At 44.8% G+C, this 13,714-nt stretch overlaps 1 protein-coding gene across 1 annotated transcript in view; it reads left to right on the forward strand.

Annotated features, from left to right (window-relative positions):
• The window catches only part of GPC3 (glypican 3), a 78,772-nt gene that overhangs the window by 41,688 nt on the left and 23,370 nt on the right, over positions 1–13,714 (forward strand). Inside the window, exons 4-5 of the mRNA XM_026716561.2 lie at positions 8,645–8,778; positions 13,437–13,562. Of these exons, the coding sequence (XP_026572346.1) occupies positions 8,645–8,778; positions 13,437–13,562 (260 nt within the window). The remainder of the gene's footprint in view (positions 1–8,644; positions 8,779–13,436; positions 13,563–13,714) is intronic.

Consider the following 13,714-nt stretch of genomic DNA (forward strand, 5'->3'; position numbering starts at 1 on the left):
ATCTATCTATCTATCTATCTATCTATCTATCTATCTATCATCTATCTACACAGCGCTGCTGGGTGGGGAAGTCTGGGAGTTGAAGTCCACACATCTTAAAAGGGATATTGTTTAGCTTGCAACTCTGGTGGTCTTTCATCCTAGTATCAGCCAGCTTTCTGGAGATCTGCTCAGGTTCTCAATATTGCTTTGCTAAGAAACAGGACAAAGAAACAAAAAAAAAAAAATACACGTAAGCTCTTGACTTACAACTGCAATCAGGACTGGAACTTCTGTGGTTAAACAAACTGGTTATTCAGTGAGTTGCACCAATTTTACGGCCTTTTTCGCTACAGTCATTAAAGCGACTCCAAGTTCTCCCGTTGGCTTTGCTTGTCAGAAGCCCCCTCCCTTTCCTCCCCCAGCAAGTTTGCAAATGGTGACACACACACACAGACACCGTGACCCCCATCCTGGCTGGGGAATGCTGGGGGTTGCAATCCACCTGCCTTAAAGTTTGGAGACACTACTGTCACCTGAATGAAGCCATGAAGGGGGTTGATGGAGGATTTCTCCAGCTCTCTAATTGCAAGGCATTAGCTGCTTTTTGGGGGGGTGGGGTGGTGGTGGGAGGGGGCGGAGGGAAGGCAGGTGATTTTAAGCAAATGGCTTTTCTCTTCTGGGCGTTAATAACTCGTGAACAATTTACTGGTACATTAAAGGTAAACAAAGATTCAAACGAATAACCAGGGGAGACACTTGATTAGGACACCTCCGGTAAAGGAAAACATCAGAAGCTTCTCCATTGTTCCTGGCAACACAAGGTGTTGCAAAAACCCGCAAGGAAGAAATGCAACTTCCCGCAGCCCGTAAAGGCGAGTGAGGAAGGCAGAGCTAACTCCCTTTCCCGAAGAAGAAGCTCAGATCTATTTCGGTCGAAATGGCTCCCAGGCAAAAGTGTCGTTAGGAGTTGCTTGCGGTGGGAAGCCTAATAAATAATGATTGCATGCAATGAAATCAATTCAGTTTGAACAGGAAGAGAAGCAAACCTGGGTTATTAGGACATTTCTCTATTAACCTCCTGAGGGAGACGAAGGCAGGGGAGAAGGAGGTGCCAGGGGCTTCACTCACACCCGGGTCATCCTTGCAGGAATAACGCCAATTGTATCGTGTGTAAAAATGTGTTTTGGGGTGCGTTCACTCAACGTGAGTGTGAACCTGGGCACAGACCCAAGACTGGTTGGGGGTGGAAACACCCAAATGGATAAAAAGCTGTTTCCAGGTGTTATTTATGCCTTATTTTTGTCCTGTTGCATCGTGTCCGGGAGCATTCTCCTGTAGGCTTCCGATCTGTAATCATTTTTATACTTTCATTATCTCTCAGGCTCAGCTGTTTAGGGCAAAGGTGTGGCAAGGGAAGAAGGTTTGGCATAGATGGCTGCCTCGGGTTCAGTGGCCCTTTTAAATCTATGCTTCTCGGAGCACAGCATGATTTAAAGGAAGGAGGGGCAGAACCTGGAGGTGGAGTCAAAAGAGGAATCAACCTAGAATCTCTACGTAGCCACAAACTGACCAAGTCCAACCTCTCTTGGATTCCGCTGTGCCTTACCTAATGCCAAGAGAGTGCCAACTAGTTAGTCTAGATTCCTGCGCACAGGTGTGTTTAGTAGTAAATCAATTTATTATTAATTTGGGTCCTGGTCTTTTGCAGCTGATGCACGATGCCTCTCCAAATTTGAGAAATGCCTGCTGTCACGTCCCCTGGACTGACTGAGGGAGAGGAGGAACAGCCGACAGGGAGTGGAAGTGGGGCTCCGGAGGTTGTGGAGGAGGCTGGGGAAGGGCAGAGGCCGGCTGGGCAGTCAGAGGAGGACCCAGGCCCATCCCCTCTCCATCCTAGGGCACGCAGGGAGGAGAGGATAAGGGAGACACGTGGTCTACTCAGGAGGAGGGGGCCTTGATCCTCTTCATGGGCTGCAGCTGTGACAACTGAATAAGAGTTTGGACCTGCGTACTGGCAAACGCTGGAAACAAATCATGGCAATATCTCTAGTTTATGGTTCCTCTCTGAGTTTGGCGTCCTTCCCAGTGTGTGTTCTGTTATCTGTGGGCGTCCTCCAGCCGTTATCTTGTCTGGTTTGTGCTTTTTTTTACTCTTTCTAATTTAAACGGCATTTCCTCCTTCTTGTAACTGGGAGTTTTTTGCCTCCAGTCAAGGATTGCTAACAAGGATTTGGAGCTTGGAAGCAAAGTGAAGGAATAAAAAGGGCTTCACTTGTTTTTTGTGTGTGTTTATTTTATATCCCACCCTAGGTCATCACACTTGCAGTTAGAAAACAGCTGTTCATTTTCCTGTTTTTTCCCCCTTTCTTTTCTGCTTTTCCTTTGATTTTCAGTGCTGTGTTTCCACCCTTTGACTTCAGAATTTTTTGAACCGCATTTTTATTGCTTGTATTTACATTTCCGATTTATGGCTACGCTGCCCAGGGAACGTGAATTACTTAGATATATAAAAGCATAATAAAAGAGGCAGATGAAAGCTGCCTTTTTAAGAACCCAGTCCCCATTAGGAGGCATCCTCCAAGCCACGAACCGCAGAAAAGCGTTCCCATTACGGAAAGAGATCTCGTGAAGGGCAATAAAAGTGATTTAGAGAAAAGGTCGTGTCCAATCATAACAATTCTCCGCAATTAGGCATTTCTTCCAGTCTGCAGAACTTACTCATCCACCGCTGATTGGGTTAACCGGGACAGAGAAGCAATTGGTAAGGCTCAGGTACGTCCAGCTATATATATGCAGTTCCATTTCTGATCCAATGTCACTGTAACCTACGCCGTGAGACGGTCTGCATAAAAAGTCTCGTTTCCGGGAAGAATCGAAAGCCGAGGGAGGGCAGGAAAGGAGAAAGAGAAATGAGACTGCAACCTGCCAGCTTCTAACCCCGCAGCGCATCTCTTTTCTTCCGGACCTCTGGGAGAAGATTTGCCCAACAGAAAAGAACCTTTTGCCCTGCCAGCAAAATCTTTCAGGCCCCCCCACCTCCCGCTCCCTGCCCAGAGTGGATATTTTTCAAGGTGAAAAATTTTCCGCTCCTTTTCAAGTCTTCCCCGCCGAGCCCCTCCGCCTGCCTGCCTTGAACAGACAGGTGACATTTTGCAGAAGACGAAATCGCCTGCAAGCGATGGGAGAACCCGGCAACGTTGAAGGAGAAGCTTTTCAAAAAAACCCCACTTCTTCAAATTCCTAAAACAGTCTTTGGAAAAAAAAGAAAGAAAGAAAAGCAAAAGTCAAAACTCACCGGCCCATTTTCTTTGCTTCCCCAATACAGCTCGTCCGAAGCAATTTCTGGGTCCTTAGCAATTTTGAGATGCGTGACCGGGGAATTCTGGGAGTTGAAGTCCACCCTCACGGCTTTGGGGAATTCTGGGAGTTGGAAGCCCACATCTCTTTGGAAGTTGCTGAGGTTGAGAAACGCTGCTTTAGAAGACAAAAAAAGAAAAAAATTAGGGGGTTAATGGACCCCGAAAGGCGCTTGTGTTTGCTGTTTTAGATTGGCTGAAAATACATTTAGGGGAGATTTAATCTGACCGTGCCGCCTTCGGAGGAGGCTTCAAAAGAGCTGAAAAATGAGGCCACGGAAAAAAATCACGCACGGCTTTCCTATGCTGGAATTTGGAAGGGGGCACAGGCAGTTCTTGACTTGTGACCATTTAGTGACCGTTCCAAGTTACATTGCTACCGGAAGAAGTGACTCACGACCATTGTTTACACTTAATGACATTGGTAGAAGCATGGCTTTCTTTCTGGTGGTTTCTAAATTTGGTTTTCTGCTTGATTGTTTGTCTGGTGTTAATCCACGCTTATCTGGGTACTGGTTGCTGGATAATTGTTTTGGTAACTGTCTTGTATTTATGACAGTTGCAAGGGGCCAGGGTTAAGTGATCCCCTTTTGTGACCTTCGGATAAGCAAAGTCAGTGGGTAAGCCAGATCCACTTAACGACCGTGTTACTAAGTGAGCAGCCGCAGCAACGAACCGCTGGTAGGGATGGCAGGCGCTGATTTTTGTGCCCACGTCCCCGTTGGCCCTCCAAGAGAAATGCAAGCCAGTGGGAATCTTTTTAACAAGCCAGATCCTTGTCATCTAATGGATCTCTCACCTGCTGCCTGGCCTGGCTCCAGAGAGGCTCTTGACGGGGGAATGCAAATCTAAGCCCTCTGGGAGCCTTTGCAAAGATGCTCTAATCTTTTCGAAAAACACGATTACCTTCTTCCGACTCTTAATTAAACGGCTGGCCATTCTCGTTATGCCGAATTGCTGCCTTGTATAAATATGTGCAGTTGCTGTGAAGATGCTAATCGAGAGGAAAGGAAGGAGAGAAAAAAAGAGGCTTAATTAAGCAGCTCGGGCATCCTTGGCCCTGTCCTCCGTCATCCTCCACTCAGGTTTTTACGAGAAGCCATTTGTTTGGGGTCTTATTAAAGTCGCGGCCGGACAAATTAATGTGCTGTTTCCTGAGAAGGCTGCTCTTGACTCCCGTGACGGGGATCAAAAGCCAAGCAACGGTTGCTAATTGTGGGAGTCACCTTAGAAAAAGCAGATCTCGCGACCTGCTCATCCCTGGATGGCTCTGTGAATTATTATTAGTATTATTTTATTCTCGCAAAAGACCTCTGCGCATCGTGAAGCAATGTGCTAGGAATAAGGCTGCCCATTCTCTGCAGCTGAATGATGGTTACTCCCCAAAATTCTGGCCCCAATTGTTGTTATAAGTAGAGGACTCCCTGCACTTCAAGGGGATGCGGTGACTCAGCGGCTAAGACGCTGAGCTTGTCGATCAGAAAGGTTGGCAGTTCGGCGAATCCCTAGCGCCGCATCACGGACTGAGCTCCCATTACTGGTCCCAGGTTCTGCCAACCTAGCAGCTCAAAAGCATGTTAAAAATGCAAGTAGAAAAACAAGGACCCCTTTGGTGGGAAGGTAACAGCGTTTCATGCACCTTTGGTGTTTAGTCATGCTGGCCACATGACCGCAGAAACGTCTTCGGACAGCGCTGGCTCTTCTTTGGCTTTGTAACGGAGATGGTTGGATCAACACTGAGGTTCCTACCTTGTGAACCCCCAGACCCCATGGTCATAGGAGGCCAAACCCATTATGAAGTGCAGCAAATCCTCAGGTCGAGGTGGCACAGGAGACAACTCCAATATTTATTCAAGTGGAAGGGCTACCCCTTATCAGAGGCGTCATGGTTAAAGAGGAGGAACGTCCAAGCTAATCGCCTTGTAGCATGGTTCCATGCCGAAAATCCAATGAAGACTAGGCGGGATTTGTGAGCATAAGTTTCTATATCAATTTATTTTTGTGTGTGTGTGTGTGTCATACAGATCACCTTCAAGAAGTGAGGGGAGCCGAATGTCAACTCATAAAACATTTTCTATACATATTTTATAGTTGTCAACAGAGCTAGAAACGACTAGCACATGTGCGCGAGGGGAATCTTTACCTTTACCTGCACTTCAGCTTTCTTACTATTAATCCATCACACACCCATGCGCTGCCCCACTTCTTGCTGTCATATGTATAGTCTAAGAAATGTGTTTGGGGCAGACACAATCTAGAGATTAAAAATTAGGTGCGGCGTCAAGCAGTTGCTTTGCTTTGCAAGCTGCGCCTGAGAAAACACCTTTATTCTAGCAAAGGTGTGTGTTTTTCTTCTTTTTTCTTCTTCCTCAAAAACTCTGTCCAGTTGCCTTTAAAAAAAAAAATACAAAATACTTTTGAGACAATCATGACTTAGATGACTAAGAATCTTCATAGACCTTTATTCTGGCAGCTTCCACACTTTGGGGTTTATGCTAAAGGCACTTCTGTTTTTTGTTGTTTATTTCGTTAGTGGTCTTTTCAAATGTAACGCAGTCTTTAAAATCAACTCAATAAGTTTCTTTATTTAATAAAGTGTCTGCCTCACTTGACGAGAACTTTTGTAGACTTTCTAAGCGTGGAAACTCCTCTCTCTCTCTCTCTCTCTCTTTCCACCAAATAATAGTTTTTTTTTAAAAAAACAAAAATCTAGATCTGATGTGATGGTTGTCACTCAACTTTGCTTTGTATCTGTCACTGGGCTCCTTATCATTGTTCAAGGCCTGCTTTCCAAGAAACAGCTGTGAATCAGTGTGATGGAAACCGTTTTTCTTGGTGTTCTTTAAAATGTTCGTATTTTGTTGGCTTCTCGCATTTTGCCGGTGAATTATTTAAAGCTCCTGCAATATTGAAGCACCCTCAGGGCATGAAATATGTCTTCTTTGTGAGGTCATGTCAAGAAGGTTTACATTAAAACCAGCATCTTTGTATAATTTTTCTTATTTGTTATTTTTAATGCACCTCACAGATTTATTTAAAAAAAAAATAACCATGCTGAAAATTACTTTTTAAAAAGCCTTTGCATCTCCGTACGCATTTGGACCCAAGGTTTTCTAGCTTTTTTTTACAAGTCCACCCTGTGTGATAAAATGACCCTTTATTCCGTCATAAATTTGAAGGACCTTTACATTCTAGATAACTTTTCATGGTGCTGGATACTAAAGGTGCCTTCTTTTGCAAAAGTTCCCTTTTAAGTTATAGCATCATATAAAAATTTAGTTCCTTTCCACCAAGTCTTCGCCTTTTGTTCCATCTGTACATTATAACCCACGGCTGGTTTTATCACACACTCTTTCCTTTGTTCTTCCATTTCAAAGTTCAATAAAAAGATACATATTTTAGCAGTCCCACGCTCTTATTTTCTCTTATCCTTTGGAAACCAAGAGGGCCACGGAGGCTTTAAAACAGCATTTCAAAACTTTGGGGAGTTTTGATGTGCGGACTTCAACTCCAGGAACGCTGGCTGGGGAATTCTGGGAATTGAAATCCACACATCTTAAATTTACTTCAGTTGAAAAACACGGCTTTAAAAAGAGCGTGCAACAAAAATGTGTGTGGAAACATGGCCTTTATCCCACGTTGCTGGGCCCTGTTTTATCTTTCTCTTGTTAAAATTGCACTCATGTTTTCCCATTTCGAAAGAGGAGAAGGCAGGATCCTTGAGAGCAGCTGAGTCGCGTGACTACATCCCTCCAAGAATAACCAATGAAGGCTTCTTAATTTTCTTTCCTTTTCTATTGGGCTCGTTTTGGAAAAAAATACATTTTCTTAATCAGTATTCCCCAGAGAGATGCACCTTCCCAAAAGAGGCCAATCCAAGTGAGGAACCTGGCAGATTTAAATCTGTACTAAAAGCCAAGACAAAACATGAACCACAGACTAAACATTAACATATATTAGCATTTTGATTACACCTGTAGAAAGGGGAAATGGGCCCTGGCTAATACTATTAAAAAGTTTATGTGGTTTCAGAAATCTTCAGATTTAAAGATTTCCTTGTGGAAAGAAAAAAAGAAAGAAAGAAAGAAAGAAAGAAAGAAAGAAAGAAAGAAAGAAAGAAAGAAAGAAAGAAAGAAAGAAAGAAGGTAGAATTCTATTAGGGGAATCTATAGCAGACCGTGGCTGGTTCTTGACTTACAACAATTCATTTAGTGAGTGTTCGAAGTTACAATGGCACCGAAAAAACTGACTTATGGTGAACCATTTTTCACACTTAACGACCGTGATGGCCACGTAATCAAAAGGCTTAGACTAGAAGACTTCTGACATCCTTCCCAATTCTGTAATTCCTGCTGGAAGCGTTGGCATTTGGAGCAGGGAAGATGTCGGTGGGGCATCAAGTGAGTTTCTCAACAACCAGGTTTTTGCCTGTGGCACTGCAGTGTGCTTGTGTGTGTGTGTGTGTGTGTGTGTGTGTGTGTGTGTTGGAGGGTGGGGGGGGAAATGCAGAAAAAGAAAGAGAGGGAATGTACTCCCCACTCCCCGAAAGGTTGAAACTCAAGGGAGGAAGGGAACAGTGTGCGTCAGGTCCCAGGGCTGGCTAGCAAGATCTCAACCCATCATTAAAGAGGAGATTGCAAAACACAACAGCCTATGCCTTGCTATTTCATGGTGTATTCTGGAATAATTTTTTTGGCTGAAACACACAATTGGGGGTACTTGGTGGGATCGCAAGATCTTTGAATGGTGGGGAAAGAGGAGAACTTACAGGGCAACAGAAGGGAGGCAGAAGAGACGGTGCCTACTCCCTGTGTAAGCAGTGTAAATCTGTAATTTCTTCCCAAACCAGGAATCAGTGATTTTCCCTCCTGCGCCATGGACCCTCCTTGGCTGCTTGCTGCACTTAGAGCCTCGGACTTGGTGTCAGCTGGAAGCTGTGACTTGGCCGTTGAGTTAACATAGAGTGGTGGTTCTTCAAAGTTGGGAATGTTTAAGATGGGTGGACTTCCAACTCCCAGAATTCCCCAGCCAGCCTTGCTAGAGTATTTTTATTTTATTTTTAAAATTTGCTGTCATCCATCTCACTGCAAGGCAAGTACTGCAAAGCTCCACATTTCCAAAGACGAGGCGAATCTTTTAATCGCCCCAGAGCGATTCACAATCTCCAAATCAAGCAGGGAAATGTAAATCTGACTTCAAATTAACTACAAATCTGATTCAGTTTGCAGTTTCGAGACGTGCCAGGAAGTGGGTTTGAAAAGTTCTGGGATTCCTGATTTCAGGTTTTTTTTTTCTCTCTCTTGCAGATCAACAAGCTGTGTGGTCCTTCCCAGCAGAGGCAGCACCGATCAGCGTGGAATCCCGAAGACCATGTTGCTGAGCAGGGGATGAAGGGTACGACTCTGGTGGAACCCCAAGAAACCTTATCCGGTCGAAAGAGGTGAGTTCACAGTTTGGACTTCGTGGTGGTGAGCACAACCCACACAGGTAGTTCTTGACTTACAACCCACCAACAGCACTGATTTAAACAACCAGATCAAAATTGGTGGGCTTGGCAACCGGCATATAAATCTCGAGGGTCCCATGATCACCAGTGGGGTCTTTCTCAGCCAGCTTCTGCACAAGCAAAGTCAACCAGGAGCCTGGATTCACTTAATGTCCATGCTGATTTGCTCAACGATTGTGTCATGTCCTTTGTAGAGTTGGACTCTGAGGGAAAGGAGGAACAACCGACAGGGAGCTTAGGTGTGGCTCCGGAGGTTGTGGAGGAGGCTGGGGAAGGGCAGAGGTTGACTGGGAAGTCAGAGGAGGACCCAGGCCCATCCCTTCTTCATCCTAGGACACGCAGCGAGGAACGGAGAAGGAAACAACTTGGCTTATGAGAGAGGAAGCGGCCATGATCCCCCTCATTGGTTGCAGCTGGGGAGAATAGTATATAAGAAAGGCGGTTACAACACAGCATTGCTAGAAGCAAAGCGTGTTTTATTTTGGGCTGAGATTATCTTGCCTGGCATCCTTCCAACAGATTATGCCTTGTTATCTCCTTGAAATTGGTGATTACTTATCCTGGTCCGTTGTGGAAATTTCTTCATTGTATTTTGTTTGGTTTTTTATTTCACCTCTATCTCATTATCATTAAGTTCGGACTGTATTCCTTTCTTTTGAAGACTATTTTTGAGTACGTTTTACCTCCAACTGAGATTAACCAGTGGGGCCAAGTTGGAGGCATTAAAGGGCAAAAAAAAAGTCATAAAATCCGCCACGACTCACTTAACAACTCTGCTCCCAATGGTTGTCTTAAGTCAAAGACTCCCTGCATCTGATTTTTATGCATGAGTCCTTCAGGAGAATCGATACTTGGTGTGATGTTGACAGTTGAGGCCCTGACCGCTCGGTGGCCTGGCCGAGCAGGTTGTCCCTCTCCAAAATCATCTGAAAATAAATGAAGAAATTTAATTACAGGCTGTATCTGCCCGCTGGTGCAATGGCCCAGAAGGAGCTCTCGCCTCTCAATCAGGAGTCTGTGAGTTCGATCCTGGGTAGAAGCTGACATTTCTCTCTCTGAGCACGACGAGAATGTATCTGCTGAACAAAACTCCTCATTGGAGATAAGAAAGGCATCCGGCCAGTAAACACTCAGATCCATTCAGTTGCCCAGTTTCCACCCCGCAAGGGATTATGGGGTCATTAAACGAAGATGATGATCTGCCCTCTGGTGACATAACAGTGGACTTTCTTGCGCACTTGCACACCCAAAGTCAGGCCATCTGGGGCTCCTGACTCTGGGATGAACGGCGTCGTTCCTGTTTGGACGGGAAGAGGGTTTTTTCCCCCCTGTGTCACCTGGTTTGTTGCTAGGCCAGAAACAGACAGACATGCCAAAGTAGGCATTGTGCAGCCTGGGTCTGTAATTAAAGCAGCGTTTTTGCGGCCTTCCAGCTTGGAACAAATATAGCAGGAGAGGCATTTAAACGGTCAGAGAATGTGATCATTAGTGTCAGAAGTTCTTGGGGGAAACAAAAGCTGCAATTTTCAGCTCAGAAACCCACCCTGCCTTCCTCTCCTCTCCGTCCCTCCTCCCCAAGTTTCGGTGGGTAAGATGCTTATTTCGCTTGCTTTCTTTCTTTTTTTCCTGGAAAAGATCCTGACTAATAGCAGAGCAGCAGATTCTGTGATTTGATTGATGATGTGGGATGCATCTTCCCAGCCCATCTGTGTTTTAAGTGGCAGTTTGAAAGAGAAGTTTTTTTCCAGCCCATCACGGCTTGAGGGAGGTGCCTCCAGAAGGGCTCCATCTGGTTAATGCTGCTAGGAATTTTTTTAAAAAAAACCCTCAACAGAAATTCTGCTGGAAAATAGGATTGTGCGTTATCAGAAAATACACATTTGAGTTGTAGTTTTCAGCAGCAAAGGGGTGTGTGTGTGTGTGTATCCAGATTTGAAATAGCAGAACCCCCCTGGGCATTGGAGTGACTTGTCTTGAAGATAAAACTTTAAGCAGAGGTGTCCAACCTTGGCAACTTTGAAGACTTCTGGATTTCACAACTCCCAGAATTCCCCAGTTTGGCCCCAAAGGTTATAAAATCGGACACGTCCATGTGGCGACTTGCTTACTGGCCACAAGAAGTTACGGCCCTAATTCTGGGTTCAACTACAGTCTTAAGTGAGGAAAACCTGTATGACGATAAGGAGAAACCTACACAGTTTATTGAAAGAGAGAGAGAGAGAGAGAGAGAGAGGAGAAGGAAAAAAGCGTTGCAAAGGCTGGTGGTTATTTTTCCCGGTTCTTGTACGACGCACAACTAATCTGTATAATAGTTTACTTCGTAGGGAAGGAGGTTTACTACCTTGGATTAGTCTGTTGGAATAAACAACAGAAGCACAGAGCAGGCAGGGGAGGCAGTTGTGGCAAAAATCCTGTGGGTGAAGAAAGGAGTGGAATGTCTATTTGTGCATGCGTGTGTTTGCACGCACCATTTCTATGCTTGCACAAAAAAAAAAAATCTGTAAAAATGGTCCTTGCAGCCCTTTTAACCAGAATGAATGAAGTTGCTTTGCTAGAAGATTTCCCCCCCTCTTTGCATCCTAAAGACATCCCGACTTCGAGGCGCAATGTTGGTTTCATGTTTCTACGAAAAGTGGCTGTCCTTATCTGGCCCCCCATTTGCATGCTGGCTTGATTAGATCCCGGTTAGTTGCTGGCTTCGTCCTGAGCACCCTCTCCTGGCTGCCAATGTGCACCTGAGGATGCATTTGCAAATGCACAGAGCCTGCTGCGGCGGCGGCGGCGGCTGCGGCTGCTTCCCACGAGGCCAAGACCTTCTTTTATTTATTTCTGAGATTTATGGGTTCCCTGATAGCTAATCGTTGTCAGGAGGTTGTGCTACATAAGCATAAAAATTCGGTCTCCCAGGAATAAAATGCAACGAAGCTATCAGGTTGGTTTTTCCCCTTCTGTAAAAAGGCAGCCCAAGCTGAAGGGCTAAAAGGAAACACAACACAACACACACACACACACACTGTCATCAATGTCATCACAGTGAAAATGAGAAATGGCGCAGCGTTGCCAAAATGTAAGAGGTCAAAGGTTACTAAAGGGAAGATTAAAAAACACGCTTTCTTGGATGGGCGATTCTGCAATTTGTATAACTGTTTACTTTCCTTTGGTGGATGATTCCACAATTTAGATTGTAGTAGTTAACCATCTTGGGTAGGAATATGCAGAGCAGGATGGCTGCTTTCTTGGACTCATTATGTAGAGTAGTCCTTGACTTAGAACCATTTAGTGGCTGTTTCAAGTTACGGTGGCCCTGAAAAAACGGGACTTAGAACCAGTCATACGGTACTTAATGGCCATTGTACCATCTCCAGAGTCCCGTGAATAAAATCCAGGTGTTTGACAACCTGAGTACATTTACAATAGTTGCATTGTCCTGGGATCAGTGAATTGGTACCCCAAAGAAATGAGTGCCCCACATTTGCAAGATTTCTCCTGGATAAAATTTGCATAATTGAGATTTTTTTAGCCGGGTGGAAATGGCGTCACTTATCTTTGGCAAATTCTCGCATGCTTTTTCTGCAAAATGCAGCATCCAGAGAGGTAGAAAGTTCAGGAATTGCATTGATAAGCCACTAAGAAAAGTGCCTGGGGTGTATGGAATCCAGTATCCTTGTAGATTCTGGGTTCCACTTTCAGGCTGTCCGCCAAAAACCCCACAGGTTGAGCGACCTGTGGAAATCCAGTGCTGTTATGTGTCTGCATGGAATCTTTCTCACTCGTTTTACTCTGCTTATTGCATTTTTTTTATGATGCATTTTTAATTTCCTGTTGCCTTCTTTATCTGACCAGATTCCGAGTAAAATAAAAATCACATAAACTGTAGGCTAAATGGATCAGTAGAGTTTATAAAGTAGCTTGTTTCATATATATATATGCCTGGAAGACTATATCACCCAGAAGAGTTATTGTTTAAGATATTGGTTGCATTGGGACAGATTAAACCCAGTTGCCTTTTGGGGGGAAGATCTGGATAAACAAGTTGCTTTCAAACTCCGGGCAGAGTTCTTCATTTCCAACAGTGCTTTAGTACCATCTAGCGGCAGAGAGCGGCATTATAACACATCATTTGAACATGGTGTCTAGCACTCTAACTACCCTCCTTCGGTGGCTGAATTTTCCTTGAAATTGATTGATAAGAATTGATAAACCTAAATTACTAATGATAGTGGGAAAAGTATCTTGAGCTCTTCCTTGATTGTAGAAGATTCCTGCCTTCTATTTTGTGGGCACTGAGCTTGGCATTGATTTCTCAACTTTAGCCGACTTTTAAGATGGCTGAACTTCGACTCCCAGAATTCCCCAGCCAGCATGATTGGCTGGGGAATTCTGGGAGTCGAAGTCCACCCATCTCAAAAGCTTGAAAAACACAGATCTACTGTTTTCAGTTGGATGAAATGAGCTGTTATTTGAACTCACCCTCCTGTAATGCGGGATTTGGGAAGACCTACTACGAGGTCCTATGCTTTTGAGCAAAGATAAAGCAATTGTGTAGCTTTGCTTACAAGTCCCACTTTTGTGCTCTTTTTTTTTCCTTGCAGGGAACTGGTCACCAAGCTGCGGGCCCACAGTGGCTTCTACAGCAGCTTGCCGGAATATATCTGCAGCCACAGTTCCACGGTGCACAACAACACTTTCTGCTGGAACGGACACGAAGTGGTGGACAGGTATCTCCCTTCTCCTCTCCTTCCCCTTCCTTGAATTCCTACACTTGGCCAAACTCTCGTTTCTCTTGTGTTCCACCAACCCTTTCTCAAGTGTGCTAAGCAGGATGATCTCAGAAACGGGCACAAGCCCACCAAATGCCCAGGGGGGACAA

Source organism: Pseudonaja textilis, chromosome 12, assembly GCF_049901715.1.
Source record: "Pseudonaja textilis isolate UNSWEBS1 chromosome 12, rPseTex1.2, whole genome shotgun sequence".
Classification (NCBI taxonomy): domain Eukaryota; kingdom Metazoa; phylum Chordata; class Lepidosauria; order Squamata; family Elapidae; genus Pseudonaja; species Pseudonaja textilis.